At 35.9% G+C, this 18,970-nt stretch overlaps 1 protein-coding gene across 5 annotated transcripts in view; it reads right to left on the reverse strand.

Annotated features, from left to right (window-relative positions):
• Positions 1-18,970, reverse strand: part of Exoc6b (exocyst complex component 6B) — a 556,197-nt gene that overhangs the window by 477,006 nt on the left and 60,221 nt on the right. For all 5 annotated transcript variants that reach the window (XM_074049965.1, XM_074049961.1, XM_074049962.1 and 2 more), the window contains exon 2: positions 2,871-3,036. In XM_074049965.1, the coding sequence (XP_073906066.1) occupies positions 2,871-3,036 (166 nt within the window). The remainder of the gene's footprint in view (positions 1-2,870; positions 3,037-18,970) is intronic.

Consider the following 18,970-nt stretch of genomic DNA (forward strand, 5'->3'; position numbering starts at 1 on the left):
AAGGCTGTCCTCAAATTTTGAAGAGCTAGCAGAAGATAGCTCTCTAAAAATGGAGCATATTACTCAAGTCAATAAATGGATGTTACTAGAAAAATAGGATTCAGCTCAACATAACAAAAACCTTTCAGGCAACATGAATAAAAAATATGAGTTGCCTAGAATAATAGCACTATCCCCCCTCAAAGTAGTTATTTGATAATAAATTATAATTTTTTTATCCTATACTGGAGATCTCCTAAAATTAAACCCTCCGTAAATACTACTAAATTCAGCACCATTGTTTCTACTAAAGTAGCCTAGTTTATCTTATGAACATACCATTTCTCACTTTTTTCAACTCGAACTCATTGTACAAAATGCACTTTACATTGCAACTCAGTACGTAAGTATAGGAAATACAACACACACACAGACTGAAACAATTTTCAAGAAACAATGTTTATCCTTATTACATGTAATAGACTTTTATTTCCTATTCAATTCTATTCTGTTTAATAAGCCAAGTTGATTTCATGCAAACCATGGTCCAAAACATATGCACTGGAGCCTAATCAATGTTTCTGATAAGAAAGAGTAACTATTTCCATTCTAGTACGTAACTATTCCAATACATCAAATCACATCAAATCACATCACATCACATCAAATTCTAGGAGAGTACTTCTTTTGATTCAGAAAACAAATACAGGTGTGTGTGTGTGTATATATATATATATATATATATATATATATATATATATATATATACACACACTTATATGCATGCTGTGGATAAAAAGAAATAATGGGCATCCTAGAGAATGTAACTTCTTTTCATTGCTATGTTAAAATAGTATTGGAAGTGGTTAACACTTGACCTTTTCCATTTTCCATACTCCTTAGAGTTCAGAAATCTCTACATTTCATAGGTTCTTAACTTCAGTCAAATGGATTCCCCTAGAGCAGAACCCTACCAGGTGCAGCTAGACATTAATCCCCCAGCCCTCTGAGTAACTGAGAAGAACCTGAAGCAACCAAACATCCCAAACTGGTAGCATGCAGTTCAGGTGTTCCTTCAGAGGCATCCTGACCAATTTGAAGAAATTTGCAATTTAAAGTAATCAGAAATAAGGGGAGAAAAGGGAAAAGTAGATGAGTGCCAATCAGCAAATGATACCAGTAATTGGTGAACATTATAGGCAATTTTTAGTGCTATCTAGCCAAGGAGATAATCCTACCACAGGACCACTACAATATCCTGTGGCCCATCATGGACAAGAATCCCAAAGGAATTGTGTATGAAAGAAGTGTGGGATACAGGTGTTCGAACAACATAGAGAGGAACAGGCCAAGATAAGGTTGGGAAGCTGAGCTGATTGGGTGAAGACAAATAGCACAAAAAATCAAAAGACTTGTTAACTCTAGAGTAGAGGAAACAATGAAGAGAGGTACAAAAGATAGATTTAATTTTGTTGGCAATACTCCATTTCTTAAGATAGCTAGATACTGTTGTATAGGTCCATAAATTTCATTTTAAAACCTTAGGACCCAATGTGATTTAGACTTCAGAATTTTGGAGATTTAATAAAGATAATAAGGGATATGCTATATATTATACAACATCCTTCAGTGGGAACTACCATATCACCCCATAATCAAACATACTATTTCTGTAGCAAAACACAAAAATTCACATTGAGTAAACTGAGGATTTGATAGTTTCATGTCCATGTAGGTCATGTTTTACAGTCAAATGATTTTCTTTTCCAGTTCTGTTGTTTGAACTCGGGGCTTCACACTTGCCAGGCAGGCACCCTGCCACTTGAGCCACTCCACTAGCCCTTTATGTGTTGAGTATTTTTGAGATAGGGTTTCACAAACTATTTGCAAGGGCTGGCTTCTAACCACAATCCTTCTGATCTCTGCCTCCTGAACAGCTAGGGTTATAAGTGGAAGTCACTGGTGCCCAGCTCAAATTAATTTTTTAACTATTGTAGCTTTAAAAATATAATTAAACATCTGACAGTCCACTTTGCCCAAAATAAAATTGTTTCTTTGCTTTTCTTACCAATGTTTAGCTTTGGGTTTTGTTTTTTTTTTTTTCCTGATCTTTTTTTTTCTGTACTAGGGTTTGAACTCAGGGCTTTGTGCTTTCTCGGCAGGCATTCTGCCACTCTTACCAAGTATTTTTTTTTAGATAAACTTTATATTTGCATTCCCAAGAAAATCATTTTAGCATTTTAATTCAAATTCCAAAAGAAAAAACTTAAAGCATAAGAACTAGAAAATAAGACAACTTATTACTTACAGATCATATGAGAAGTGCTTACACAGAAAGCTCAAAAAAACCTAAACACAAATTATTTGACATAACTTAAGAGTTTGGTGGAGTTTTTAGAGTTAAGATCAATAAGCAAAGTCAGTTATCCAAGCTAAGTGAATTTGCTGCAGCAGGGACCCAGACCAACATGCCTAGCCTCCTTCCTGAAACTGAATCTGTCACATCAAGAAACAACCTCCATACTTTGATAGAAGACATTCCACAACTACCACAAACCTGTTTTTCCTTGACCTCGGTGACATGCTACAAATAAATCTATAGCAATGCCCTGAAATTCTGTCGTCCTACTGATGTAGTTTCCAGCAAGAAAACAAGTGACATAAAGAGTTTGAAAGAAACAGTTACTGATCAGTGGTTCTCATCCACACAAAGTATCCCAATTAAACTCTAACTCTTTTTACCGAAAGAGCCATAATCTCAGTATAAATTCTTTTTACTACACAAAACTCTTTACTATAAATATGTAGCCTACAATGTAGTTCCTATTCTTCTACTACTGATCAGAACTAGAAGAGCAAAGAGAATAAAGTATCTGGTAGAGCCTCCTTACTTTGAGTTTCTGAGCTTCTCCTCTCACTTTCAGCAGTTCAGTAATAGAGTCCACAAAACCCTGGTAGTGAAAGTTGCACATTTTCTCAATTTCTCGATCATGATTGCGGATGCGAGTCTCAAGCTTCTCCATGAATCGTCCATGTTCCTCACCATCATAGACAGACCTTTAAAAAAAATTGAATGAATATTACACCACACTTACTTCAAAGGAGAAAGAATTACAAACCCAGAAGCAAATTTCTATGGAAATTAGATACTTAGGGCTCATAAACCACAATGTAATCCAATTGTATTAACACTGTCTAAATACTAAAAGAGTATTTTTTAGGGAAGAAGTTTTATTTGTTTTTCTTGTAGTGCTGGTGATTGAACCCATGGCCTTGTATATGCTAGGAAAATGCTGTACCACTGACCTACATCACCAACCCCAGGACAGTATGTTTTATAGAAAATCCAAAATTTTGCTTTGTTATTCACCTAAAAATATTTGACAGTATTCATCACAGAATTCTCATCATAAGATGAAAAGAATGAATCGTACCTCCCTTGTCTGTTGTCTATTTAACTAGTCTAGAAAAACTCAATTTTGGTAAACCCAACTATTCAATCACTCAATGACTATACCCACAAACTTGATCACTGTTGGAAAAAAAAAAATCACATAGCCAGGTTGGCTAGATTCAGAATAGCTAAACAGCTACAAATCTAAATTAGGTACTTACTGCCACTAGAAAGATGTAGTACATGCTGAATATTCCTTATCCAAAATGCTTGACAGCAGAAGTGATGCACATTTGAATTTTTTTCAGATTTTGAAATACTTATATGTACATAATGATATATCTTGGGATGGAACTCAAATCTAAATACAAAATTTATTAATGTTTCATATGCAGCTTATACACAGAGCCCGAAAACAATTTTATATAACATTTTTAGTGCAATCAGTGTTTTAACTGCAATTCATCACAAAACATCCAGTATGGAATTTTCTACTTGTGACATATGTCATACAGCATTCAAAAGTTTTGGATTTTAGGCCATTTCAGACTTTAGAGTTTTGGATGAGTTATGCTCAACTTGCATAACTATTATCTCCTCCAAAAAAAATCGCTTTTTATTTTCCAGAATAACTAAGTGTGGGAACCTTACTCTCTCCTATCTTCAAATATTAATCCCCTCACTCTCAGCTACTAATCTGACTATATACCTTACAGAAAAAACAGACACACTAAACTGTCTCTTCTCCATGAAAATCAGCCAACCTACTTACTTACATCTGCACCTCCTACTCTGTCTGCTGTGCTATAAGTATAGAAGTTTTCCAAACTCTTATTTGTAGTCGTACCCGCTTGTCTCAAGAACTTTACTCCTGCAATTATTCCCTTTTATCCATATATTTCTTCCTCTCTTCTAGACCATTCTTATATGAGATATTTTTTTGGCAGTACTGGGGTTTGAACTCAGGGCCTCATTCTTGCTAGGCAGGCACACTACCACTTGAGCTACTCCATCAGCCCTGTTTTGTTAGGTATTTGTCAAAATAGGGTCACGTAAACTATTTGCCCAGGCTGGTTTTGAATCACAGTCCTCCTGATCTCTGCCTCCTGAGAAGTTAGGAGTACAGTTCTGAGCCACTGGTGCCCAACTATGAGACTTTTTTAAATTAGTTACACATCCCCTCCAGCTACCATCTTGCTTCTCTGTTTTCCTTTCCAACAAAACTCCTTTCTACTTCCTCACCTCCTTATTCCCATACCTTACTAGGGCAAGTATTCATCATATTCTACCTAATAGCAGCATTTGGTAGGATTTGTATTCTCCCATTCATTAAATACTCTCTTCTGCAGATTTCAGTGATAACCATACTAATATGGTTTTTTTAACCTTTTACTGACATGCCGTCTCAATCTCCATTCTTGGTTCTTCTTTCTCTATTGCTTTTCTAAATAGTCCTAAAACCACTTCTCTATGTTGTCTCACCAAAAAATCTCATAACTTTAAAATACTACCCATAGGGGAAAATAAACAGAGAGGGTAAAGAAGGACAAATATGGTAGATGTACTTTGTATATGTATATGAAAATAGAACAATGAAACTCATTGAAATTGTTCTGGGAAAGGGGGTAATGGTGGATGAGAAAGAATAATAGCAGGGGTGAATCCAATTAAGTTATACTATAAACAAATATATAATGTCGCAATGTGTCCCCCATGCAACTAACACTAATAAAAAAATAAAATACCATCCATATAGTGCTGACTTTCTAATCTATACCCACAATTCAGAGTGCTCCCCTGAGTACTAAACTCAAATATCCAGCTATTATTTAACATCTTCAATTGGATTTTTTAAAGCCACCTCAAATTTTATTACCAGTCTATCTTCACCTCACCATACCACCACAGCTAATGGCCCTATACAGTTGCCCAAACTAAATATCCAGGAATCACTTTCCATCCTACCCCCATCCAGTCCACTTATAAGTCCTCCCAACTCAGCCTTGAAAACATGTCTAAAATTAATCACATCCCATCATTTCTATAATCAACATCACCACTCCAGACCAATGCAACAGCCTCCCAATTGTCTTCATTCTGTACTTCCTCATCTCCTTCATCAATACAGATACTCTACAGGTAGTTAAAATGATCTTTTTACAGCTATAATTTATATATTATCACCACTTCCCTCCCCACTTAAGTATCTCCTCTCGCTCTGCTTTGCAAAAAGAATAAAAACTTGAATCTTTACCTTAACCTATAATGTCCTACAGAATCTAGTCATTCTATCTATCTCTACCCTTAACCCTTCTCTATACTCTGTGCTCCATCTACACTTGCTTTTTTTTTTTTTTTTTTTTTTAGGTCTCTTCCTGCCTCAAGGATTTGTTTTTCTGATCTTATGTTAGTAGTGTTTATTCCCTATATTTTTTTTAACAATCTCCCGCTCATTGTCATCCATGGTTTATTATCTATCTCTCCCTACAAACTGCCCCAAGTAGATTATAAACCCAAGGGCAAGAACTTTACCATATTCGCCACTCTACCTCTAGAACAGTGCCAGACAGATAGTGGGCAGTAAGTAAATATCCACTGACTGAAGAATGTCCAACACTATCTCTACTATTTCTTTGATGTCTGACATTTGTTCAACAAATATACATTTGCTCATTGCCAAGATTTTGCAGTTCTATAATCATTTATAGACTCCAGATCACTACCCTAGACCCTGTGATCAGAAAGCACACTATCCTAAGCAAGTGAGTTCCATTGCAGTAACCACAGATTAAAACACATCCATATTTGCTTCCAGTAAAGATTCTGGATGCTTATGTCAGAAAAAGCAGAGCAATCTATATTCACTTCCCTTCCCCTGGAATAAACAGAGATCTTCAAATAAATTATAAATAATTCCCCAAGTGGCTATTCTTGACCTGAAGGATTTAGAATTTACCATTGGCTCTCCAGCAAATCTCAAATAAGCTTAACTTTTCCCCTTTGAAAGTTTTCTACTCCTTATCATTAGAACAGCAGAAGGAATCACTGAAAACTCCTCAATCTAAATGACATAAGACGGCATTATTAAATACTAAACACCATCAGTTTCAAGTTCAGCACATTCTGATTCAACAATACTTCTAAGGGAGGTAACAAGGCTAGTTCCCTCTATTAGGTAAAACTTTTCATTTTTTTCCCTCCAAAGATCTATAATAATATCACAAAGGACAACTTAGAAAGCAGAAAATTCCAAAGTCAAGAAACTCAGAACTTACATTAATAATGTCTCCCTAAATTCCCTGCACTTCCTATTTAAAACAAAACAGAAATCAAAAACCAAAGAAAGGAAATACAAATTTTAGCAATCTGATTGTGTGGCCTTGGTCTTAGCACTGTAATTACCAAGAATCTTTTGCTAATTCAGTTAATCTCTCTGACCCTCAGAGCTTTCTCATTTACAAAATAGGAAGCAATCAATTACAAAGTCTCTGAAGCACTATTTTCCCTTTAAGTCTCTACAGTTCACTTCCACTTTCAAATTCAGTCAATAATGTAAAGATCATATATTTTCAGAATAGTACAGACACAAGTTAATGAATTTTTAATCTCCTCATCACTACTCCCACCTGTTTCTGCTTAGTTCCTTTATGATTTTAATATTCTCTTGAATTATAATGTTGAGTAACTTGAGAGGTTTCAGTGGAGCCCCAGAGTATTTTGAGAATAAAAGTTAGAGTAAAATCTAAAACACATACATTTAAAATAGTGAATATGAACTACATTTAGTAGGCTTATGTACCATGAGTATGCATCAAGAAATCCATGATTCCCAGATTCTATGCGAATCTTTTGTGTACATGGGCAAGTGCACATATATGTATTTTTATGTGAAAAGGATCCATAGTTTCTATCTGGTTATCAAACAGATCAAAAAGCACTGATTTAAATGTTTTATTTCAAATTGCTACAATAGTAATCTGAATGCTTGGACTGACCCCTACCTAATAGTTCACCTTGAATCAGCATTTTAAGCATACCTCAGCATAACTCATTGCTAACCAACAGATCTAACAGATACAAAAGGCAAAAAACAAAAATAAATAAGAAACTCTGGGAAGGTCTCAACTAATCTAATACTGGCGGTCAACATTGTACTTGTATCAATTTTCCCCTTCTGAACAAGTAACTTAAAGTGGAGAAAGACTGCCACCTAGTGATGGCCAATTTCTAACATTTCCTAAAATTTAAAAATGTATCCAAAAAAAAAGGGACTGCTAAAAAAAAAAAAAAAAAATCTAAAAATGATATTCTATGAAACCTGTTGGCCCAGACCTGTAGCCAATTGTTGAATGAAATATGAAGTACTCTGATTTTTAAATTTACATTTCTATTAAAGTCAAGATCTTTAAAACAAGTCATGTGCTTCTGATATGTCCAGGTTAAACAAGACTATGGAACAAACTTACCACTGGCTTAGTTATTTATGATAATCTCAAGAGTATTCTAATATGTTGTAAAAATAAATAAACAAGAAGAAATGCTTAGAAATTAACAATAATTTTAATAGCCTAAATTTCAACTGAAATAAATAAACGCTGGCCTAGCAAGTCTGACTTCCAAAACCCACCAAATAAACTACAGATTTCATCAAAAAGTAAAATATTTATCCTAGTATATATACCTGATGCATACTTCAAAACAACATAATTGTACTATATCCCTCTCCTGCATACTAAAACAGACTTTATCTGGTCATGGTGGCACAAGTAAAACATAAGATGGCAAAAGACTGAGATAGCCTCAAATTCAAAGCTAGCCTGGGTTACATAGTGAGACCCTATCTCAAAAGATGGTCGGGGGGAAGACTTTAACTTACAAAATGGCACTTGAGGAATTTGATTTAACAAATATTTATCTTTCTCCTAAACTGAACCACTAAAGGATTATATAACTTGTTCAGAGCCTGTTATCAGCTCAAATCTGCACAAAAGAAGGGAAAGAAGCCAGGAGTGGTGGTATACACCTGCGATCCCAGCACTTGGTAGACTGAGGCAGGAGGATCAAGAGTTCAGGCCAGTTTAGCATACATAGTGAGACCTTGCCTCAAAAAAATAAATAAATAAAAAGGATAGGAAGGAAAAAATGTTGTGTGCATTATGTTATTCCATTTAAACCCTATGTACCTTATAAATATTAGGCTTTGTTTATATTTTAGAAATAAGGAACCTGAAATCCAAGAAGGTGAAGTAACTTGCCAAGTTCACACAACTAGAAAGTATCCTCTCTAGTGTATCAGTCAGTCTCCTGTTAGAGTAAAAAAAGCAAGTCAACATGTTAGAGTTGAAAGAGGTCTTAAAGTTGGAATACAAAGCTCTCATTGTACACTCTAGGAAACTGAGGCCAAGAAAAGCTAAATGCCTTAATCAAAATTACTTTGCTTGTTACTGATACAGCTGGGCTTGACTCCCAAAGAAAACACAATTAGAAAAAGGTACTGCAATATGAATCCCAACACAAAGCTAAGTGGTTGAAAAGAGAGCAAGAGATACAAACTTCTACTTCAAGATGAGTCAGTACCTATTAATTGTACCTACACAACACAGCTATTGCCTTCTTCCTGTTGGAAGAGTCTCATTTCATTCTGGTACTTCACCTTCCTACTCCAACACTAGTTAAAAACCAGTTAAGTTTGTAAAGCAATCATGGTAATTCCATTCCTCTTGTCGGTTGCCATAAGGGCATGTGACATAACTCTCACCAATGAGAAGTAAAACAAAATTTGTTACTAAGGGTTCCACACAAGGTTTTCTAATCCCTGAAGGACACAGGGAAAGAAACTGCTTTTCCTACTTCTGGACACTCCCCTGTTGAAAGTATAATACTAAAGAATGAATGCAGCAACCACCCTGAGATGAGAGGAGATATTACCCATAATCTGAGGATGGCAACAAGGGAAAAATGGAAACCACCTGGGTGAAGCCAGGATGGTGAACACATCTTCGGCAGATTTCATAGTATATGTCAATAATTTTCCTATTGTTTAATATTTTAATATTGTTTTCCTCAATATTCTGCTATTTGCAAAGGAAAGTATCCTAAATGAAAGAACACTGTCCAATCTTCAAAGGTAGCAGGCAAATCAAAGAAACAACCAACAGTAAATTAGGGTGTACACATTGCTAAGGAATCCTGACTTTGAACATAAATTGCTCTCCCCCATTTTTTCCAGTTTAGTTAATAATCATTCCCATTTGCCCTTTGAATCTCAGCTTGAATCTTACTTCTAGAAATCCCTCTGTAATCACAAAGACTCTGTTATGCTTATCTGCTTTGTGATTATCACCCTCACAGTATATTCTGATTGCCCATTCATTTGTCAATTTCCCTATTCTGGAACGTTAATCTCCTCTTGGACAAGTACTGTGTCTTACCCATTTTAGCTCCAGCTACTAGCACAGGGCCTGGGGACAGAGAAGACTCTCCACATATGCTGAAGACAGACAAAGAGAAGGAAGGGCAGGATACTAACTGATGCGGACTTTCCATTCTTTCAAAGGTGGATGTAACCAGGAATATAGGTAGAAGGATAAAGGAGAATGATGGAGGGGGTGAACTCAACTATGATATATTGTAAGGACTTTTGTAAATTCAATGTACCCCCAGTACAATAATAGTTTTTAAAAGGTGGATGCAGAGTAATGCGTGATATAAAGGATATCTGTTGGGATCTTTTTAGAACTAGGGAAAACTTCAAGATACAAAGTACTGAACATTTTGGTTTCTGGTTTTGATTAATCTAAGAAAAATTCCAGAGTTTATTCTGGTCTTTTCTTTTTCATATATGTTTTTTAACTTGTCATGGTTTTAGTCCTCAAACATTTTCTTTTCATTAAACTCCATAAAAGCATCATTAGTATTTTTGTTTACTCCAAAAGTTAAAAATAAAATGGAAAAACAGATTTCTGCATGATGTTGAAAGAGAAACTAAAGGAGGTCAAAAAGAGTTTAAAGTCCCTTCTCTTTACTTTAGCATGACTATCAATTTCATTCAGATCTTAGTTTATGATTTGGATGCTCTGGGCATATAAAGACAAATTAGATCAATGTATATCATCATCAATAAAGGAGAAGCAGTTAATGAATTCTAGTTAATGAATTCTAAACTGAACACTATATCCAGATGCTTTTGTACTGCCACAGGAGATCAAACACAAACCCTTTTTCCACCCTTGCAGATCTCAAGGTATCCAATTGGCTTTACCAACAAAGCCCATGCATCCAAAAGAATGGTATAAGAGAGAGCTCCCTCAAGGCAGGAAGGGAAACCAAGGATGGCCATTTTCAAATGAGTAAAAATAGGGTGGAAGCCACAGCACTTGGGAGGCTAAGGCAGGACTGCAAGTTCAAGGCCAGCCTGGGCTACATCATGAGACTGGGCTACATAATGTCTGGAAAAGAAAAAAAAAAAAGTGGAAGAGTTTCAACTGGCACTTAGCCAAAAGACCCAGTAAAAACCTGGTTTTGGTTAAATACCACTGGAAACTTCCAGAGAAGGAGAATTTGTCACAAAACATCAGTCAAATAAACAACAACAGAAATAAAACAGGAAATAAACTAATGAAAGCAAGGAAACTCCAAATTAAGGATATAGAAACTACCATAACTACTACTGTAATAATGATACACTTTTGGAACAGCTAAGCATTATCAATAAATGAAGATACAAAGGCCCAAGAGGATATATTAATGGCTGAATTTCGTCCTTTGTACCAATTTGTTGTTAAATGCAAAAAGATTTATTCCACTGTATCTTTCACTGATAGTTGGATCATGAATGTTTCTGGCAATCAAGGTAAAAAATAAAGAGTGCATCTACAGCCTGGTGATACCTACTGAACCTAACCTGGAAGTTGGTAAAAGCAAAGTAGTTGGAGTATACAAGGTTACAATACATCTGTAGACTAGCTATAATTTCACTGCATAGAATTTAATGAGTCTAGTTTGATGCTAGAGCTAAATGAAACTACCAATACATTTAACATCTATCATCACCATAGTGAGTCTGATTCTAGGGGATGTTGGCAAAATTACTCAAAATTCTTTACAAAAGATATTAAGTATTTAGTTAAGTAATTACTCTGAAGAGATATGTAAATATTAAGAAACTGCATATTAATGGCTGAAACACTTCAAAACTTCCACATTTAAAATTATTATCATGGTTCCAATAACAGAGATCATAAAGCTATCAAGAAAGAAAAGCAAATCAATAGTAACAATGATATGGTGGAAACACTGCAATAACTTGTCATGCTCTGTTTATGCATGTAGATTTAATTTGGACCTAACAAAACAGTCCAGCCCAATTTCCCAGGATGACTGAATGAAACTCTAAAAAATTTAAGTGGTATCATTTGTAGATGTGTATATTATGTATACTGTATGTATGTGTATACCTATATGTACACATGCATACATCCATACAAGTATATATTGTAGTACATAGTATATATGGTATATATCACACATACATATATATATATATATATATCTTACAGACACACATTTTTCAAATTTTCTAAGAAAGGCCAGGAATATGGCTCAAGTGATACAGTTCCTGCCTACCAATCATGAAGCCCTGAGTTCAAACCGCAGTACCAAGAGTACCAAAAAATTTCTGAGACAAAACCAGACCTATCAGATCATACTAAACTCCAGGTCCAATTTCACTCTTACATGTTTGTTTACTAACATCTCATGGCTAAAAGAGATTGTAATATAAAACTCTTTAAATTTCTACTCAATGAAAACCATGAAGGAGGATGGATGAGAGGTAGCTGAGTAGTTTCCATCCTAAAATACAATGGAGAAAAAAGTAGCAAAATAAAATGAAGTTCCAGGAAAAAATAAGGAAGACTGGATATACCTAAAAAACCTCTTTCTACTATCAAACTCCTAAAAAAATGCAAAACTGAGTTTCTAGATCTTTAGTGCATGGCTAAGCAAAAAAGAAAATAAGGAAAATCTTCAAAGGCTAAAACAAAACAGAAACAGGAAACCAGTCACCTATATCCTCATGCTTCTGTTTTATAGCCACATACTAAACAATAAACATAGCCTATGGCCCACAAAAGGTAGGGAGTCAAATTAGAAACCTGCACATGAATAAAGCCAAGATAATTGAAGGACTACGTGCTTAATGAAAGACAAAAACACCTTCCCATAGAGGGAGTCTTCAAGGAAACCTGCTTCTTCTGGTGTTGACTCTGGTTGAGGAAGGAGGAAAAATTCCCATAATCATCTGAAATCACAAGAGGGAGGCCCATATTGTGCCATCAATATTATCTGTATAGTATGAAAATATATCTCAAATTAAGAATTTATTTTAAAAGTGGCCCCAGTCCCAAGGCTAACAGATAACTGACTGAAGGCAAATCTTCTCTGGAGAAATATACCCTATCATACCCATATGACTTCCCACAAACAATATTCCTTTATGCTGGAACTGAAATATCAAAATCATAAAAACACACCAAGAATTAAAGCATAAGAACAAAAACCAACTGAAACACAAATAACAAAATAAGATTTTCCAGGATTTAAAAAATTTGTATGTGTAAATTAAAAATAAATATGCAATGTGTATAAAGAAATATTAAACTTTACTACCCAAAAAGTTGGGGGAATTACCAAAAAACTATGAAAAATGACATATGCATTTGATTGTATGCATTAAGGAGGGTGCATACAATCAAAGTACATGATACACGTGTATGAAAATGTCATAATGAAACTCATTAATTTGTGTAACTGGAGGGAGGGAGGAAGGAAAGAATGGAGGAAGGGAGAAAGGAAGGAAGGGGGAGGGGAGGGAGGGAAGAAAAAATAAACAGCAGCACAGAGCGACAAAAGAGGACATTAAAAAAAGGTTAAGACCTCTAGTAAGAAATAATAGGTAATAGAAAAACTGTGAAGCGCCAGTGGCTCATGCCTGTAATCCTAGCGATTTGGGAGGCTGAGATTGAGAATTATAGTTCAACACCAGTCCAGGCAAATAATTTGCAAGAACCCATCTCCAAAATAACCAGAGTAAAATGGATTGGAGGTGTGGCTCAAGCCATAGAGCGCCTGCTTTGAAAGTGTGAAGCCCCTGAGTTCAAACCCCAGTCCCACCAAAAAAAAATCAAAGAAACAGTTGAGAAGTTCCCAGACTTGGTAAGAGATTAAAGGAAATTGTCATCCTCCAAATAAAAATATAAGCCTTACCAAAGCAGACCCCCACCCACAGTTACAGCACTCTTCTTGTTCAGTAACATCTATCAAACATTTAGAACAGATGCGTATTTGTCTCTTCTCTTCATAATTTAACTTCAGTACCATGCAGGGCTGGAGGTGTGGCTCAAGTGGTAGAGTGCCTACCTAGTGAGCACAAAGTCCTGAGTTCAAACTCTAGTACTGCCAAAAAAATTTTTTTCAGTACCATGTAGAACCTCGCTCTAATGGATCCAATACAAACTGTAGTCACTCTGTTTAAGATCTCAACCTCATCCTGCAACTTTCACAACAAATTACTTTGCCACTTAATTCATAAGGAAAAGTCAGGCTTTCCAATACACAAGTCTAGGAATAGTTGTTCCTTCCTCTCTCAGTGGAATAGGTACACCACCCTCAATAAGGTGTTCTAACAAGAGCATCCTGATGCCCTAACAATCTCATTCCTCCTGCATTCCAGGTATGTTATTGCACTGATACTTTTTTGGTGGAGAAGGGGAGTTATTCTGCACTTTGAAATGCCAATCTTGTTAAAAGACTTCCTTCTCTTAGCAAAACAACACAGTCTGTTATTTTAAATGAAAAAAAAAAGAGGTGCTAAATTTAAATCTCTCGAACTAAACAGAACTTTCTCAAAAGAAGAAATTCTAATGGCCAAAAAAACACATGAAAAAATACTCACCATCTCTAGCAATAAAGGAAATGCAAATTAAAACCACACTAAGATTCCACCTCACCCCTGTTAGAATAGCTATCATTAGCAACACCACTAACAGGTGTTGGCAAGGATGCGGGATAAAAGGAACCCTCTTACACTGCTGGTGGGAATGTAAACTAGTACAACCACTCTAGAAAAAAAATTTGGAGCTTCTTAAAAATCTAAACATTGATCTACCATATGATCCAGCAATACCACTCTTGGGGATATACCCAAAAGACTGTGACACAGGTTACTCCAGAGGCACCTGCACAACCATGTTTATTGCAGCACTATTCACAATAGCCAAGTTATGGAAACAGCCAAGATGCCCCACTACTGAAGAATGGATTAAGAAAATGTGGTATTTATACACAATGGAATTTTATGCAGCCATGAAGAAGAATGAAATGTTATCATTTGCAAGTAAATGGATGGAACTGGAGAACATAATTCTGGATGAGGTTAACCTGGCCCAAAAGACCAAAAATCATATGTTCTCCCTCATATGCGGACATTAGATCGAGGGCAAACACAACAAGGGGATTGGACTTTGATCACATGATAAAGCGAGAGCACACTTGGGAGGTATGAGGATAGGTAAGACACACAAAAAAACAGATAGCATTTGTTGCCCTCAAGGCAGAGAAACTAATGCAGATACTTTAAAGTGATAGAGGACAATAGGAGAAGGGAACCAAGAACTAGAGAAAAGGTTAGTTTGAGAAGAATTAATTTAGAGCGTAACACACATGCACAGGAAAGCAATGCAAATCAACTCCTTGTATAGCTATCCTTACCTCAACTAGCAAAAACCCTTGGTCCTTCCTATTATTGCTTATACTCTCTCTTCAACAAAATTAGAGATTAGGGCAAAATAGTTTCTGCCTGGTAGGGAGGGGCTAAGGAGGGGGGGTAAAGGAGGGGATGGGGGGGGAAGGGTGAAGAAATGACCCAAACATTGTATGCACATATAAATAAAAGAAAAAAAATAAAAAACAGCAAAAAAAAATTTAAATCTCTCCTTTGATGAATTTCCTTCTGGCATCCTTTCTTTTTTTTTTTCCCCTCTCCTGTCACAATTAAGATCTTAAATAAGCACTCTTCACTTACTGCCTCCACCATTTCCTCAAATCAGACTTGCACTTCAACCCAGTGTAGCCTGTTTCTTAACTACATAATCCCAATATACCTATTCTTACAAGAAAATAAAAGCCTACTAATTGTGAAATTAAATATTCACTTTCAATCCTTTTGCTCTCTTGTATAGGTGTTGCTGTGCTAACCAGTTCCTCTTCCTTAAGTCTCTCCTACCAATGCTCCAATTTCACTCCTTGGTTCTCCGCCTTCCCAGTCTCCTTCAATAATTCTTCCTTCCAGCTCTCAATATCTACTGGCCTTTGTTTCCTCTTTCTATATACATATATACGTATTGAGGTCTCATTAATACCTCAGCTTTCAGTATTAAACATTTCTGTAGTTTACAAATCAACAGCATCAGGGCATATCTGTGTCAAGTCCTATAAACCTAGATGCCACTTACACTCCAAGACACCTCAAGATGTTCATGTCAACTGAATTATTAGCTTCCTAAACCCAAACTTCCAAACCCACACTTCTTTCCTATACTCTCCATCTGAATTAAATATATTACCAGCCGCCCAGTTACCCAACTAGAAATAGGTAACTTAACCTGACTCCTCATTTCACATCACACCTATTCCAACTAATCAATCACTAAGACCTACCAATTCTAATTCCATAATGTCTCTTCTGTGTTTTTCTCCCTCCCTATCCTTGCCCACTACTGTGTCAGCTCATCCTCACTATCTCACTTCTGAACAACTGTTTTCGCCTCTACCTAACAATCCATCTTCAATACTTCTTTGACAGTAGTCTTTTTTAAAGTGAGACCTTGATCATGAAACACACACACACACACACACACACACACACACACACACACTCCTAAAGGATTAAGTCCTGCCTCAGAATCAAGTTCAAAGTTCCAAACAAACTTTCTAAGACTCCTCCATGCCCAGTTTTATCTCTGAATACTCCCCCACATTTACTCTACAACTCTACTTAAAATTCCTTGAGTATAGTATATATTCCCTCTGCCTGGAATCTCCTTACTATCTCATCATCTGGAAAATTCCTGCATAATCTTCAAGATTCAGCTCAGAACTCAACTCTTCTATGAAATCTTCCTCCATAACACAACCATTATAACCAGGTATTGATGCTCTCCTCCTTATCATCAAGGTAGAACCTAAGAAACTATTCATAAAACTCAAAATGGGATTTACACTATACAAGATGGTGAATCCATCTATTGAAGATTCAAATTGAAGATTATTTTGTTTCTACTTATTCACATGCCAGTATAAGGTGTCATTTCTCAAAAGAAGATAATTTTGTCTACAATCGCTTGAGCATGTAATATTCTAGTTTTATTCTTGTTTTATAAGGCATGTATTTTTAAATCTATACTTTTTTTTGGCAGTACTGGAGTTTGAACTCAGGGTCTTGAGTTTGCTAGGCAAGCACTTTACCACTGAGCCATGTCCCCAATCCTTTAAAACCTACTTTTAAAAAATTAATAAATAAGCTAAGTGTCAGTGAGTCACACTTGTAATTCTAGTTACTTGGGAGGCTGAGATAAGGAAGATCACAGTTTGAGGCCAGCCCAGGCAAATAGAGACCCCATCTCTAAAATAACCAGAGCAAAATGGATCAGAGTTGTGGCTCAAGCAGGAGAATACCTATCCTGTAAGTGTGAAGCCCTGAGTTCAAACCCCAATCCCACCAAAAAAAAGAAAGAAAAAGAATAAACAGAACCTGCTGAAACATCTAGCCCTATCCTTGATAAGGGGTGATAATAGGATAAGGGTATAGAATAAAGTTACTCCTTTACAGTCATGGTACCATCATTTATCACTTGGTCTTCATTTTGACACTGTGCAAATTCGAACTGGCCTTGACCCTATGAAACCAAGTGGAATTTGAGGTAAATTTCACCCAAAGTACTATCATCCTGCCTTACCTTAAAGTTCTTAAGCAAATGCCTAGTATTAGCCTATAATTGCATTAGAATAAAGGGCCTAAAGAATGAATGGACATTGACTGGTGGAGGGTAAATACCCTTTTGCCTTGAAATGTTTATTTGTTCATCTCTTTGACAGTGTACTACACTGAACAGCATGTATACATAGAGTGATGATTTATTTTCATGTCTATGTCTCATAAAGGACCATGAGTTCCTTGAGCATTTACACCTGGAACAATGCCTGTATCCCAAAGAGAAGACATTATAAAGTGACTAAGGGCCTAAAGCAGTGCCCAAAAACGTCTCCACATTCCCCAAAGGCACTAGAGTTAATAATAAACATTCTTATTAAACAGTAAATTCAAGTTCTACCTATGCAAATACTTTTTACTTCAGCTAAAATTCTAAACAGAAAAAGAAGGAATCAGAGGAAGAAATACAAAAAGTTGGAGGGGTCAAGGAGACTTATTATAGGAGAATAGTGTCTGGGAATAATTTCATTTCCCCAGCTTTTCTCTCTCCTTCTCTAGAAGACAGGAGAAGAGAGATGATTAAACTGCAACAAGACCTGGCTCTAAAGGGAAGTAGTATTTCTAGCCATTGTTGCCAATAGAAAGGGAGGGTGACAGCAGTCCCTCAGGGCTTTTAGAAAGAAAAAAAAATTGCTTCCAGGTGGAAATTTTCTATGGTCCGGTGAAGCCTGGAGCCATTTTTTGCTTTCTTTCCTAACTTCTGATGATTAAATCATGGACAATCAAGCTGTAACAATGGAAACAGTGAGATAACTCTTAAACATCATGGTTATAAGCTCCAAATTATCAAATTAACTCTCAAGGGAGAGAAAAAAAATGTTGGCAAAGTGTTCTTTTTTTAAAGGGGAAGGGTGGAGTCTGTTAAAGACTTACATTTGGTAGAATGTAAAAGTAGCCAAGAGCTCTGTATCATAATGATAGAACACCAACCCTGAACAATATGATATAGTTATAGAAAGATGAACACAGGACAATCCTGAATGTCCTTTAGCAATTTTCATTAGTTTATTTTAACCTGGATTAAACACTCAAGTAAACAGTTATTAGAGGAGTGTGTAAGGAAGCCTTACCACATACCATAATCATGGTATATCTGACTTATACCTGATTATGGTCTAAAATCTGATGTGTATGTCTGAGCTTATAATGACAGCTCAAGATCATGAGTGGACAAAGGCACCTACATTGCCACTCATTTGAAAAGTACAATAAGACCAATCAGCTAACTATCCAGAACCTCAATCTAGGCAATCTTACTAAACCTACTGTCAACCAGGCCAAAAAGAATAAAGTAGCTCAAATGTTTTAAATGATAATAAAAGGAAGCATCTTTAAAATCTGTGCCAAGCCCTCATTTTATACATGCTAATCCAGTTATTCCTCAAACAGAATTCCACCGGAATAGTTATTATCATCATTTTGCACATGGAGCAATCTTTCAGATACTGCCAGTACACAGAAACATTTACCTTTCCTAGGTTGCCACAATTATATCAAAGATAATAAAATGAAATAAAAAAGATTAGGGGGAGGATTGGAAGATGGAA

Source organism: Castor canadensis, chromosome 12 (assembly GCF_047511655.1).
Source record: "Castor canadensis chromosome 12, mCasCan1.hap1v2, whole genome shotgun sequence".
In the NCBI taxonomy this organism is placed as follows: Eukaryota; Metazoa; Chordata; class Mammalia; order Rodentia; family Castoridae; genus Castor; species Castor canadensis.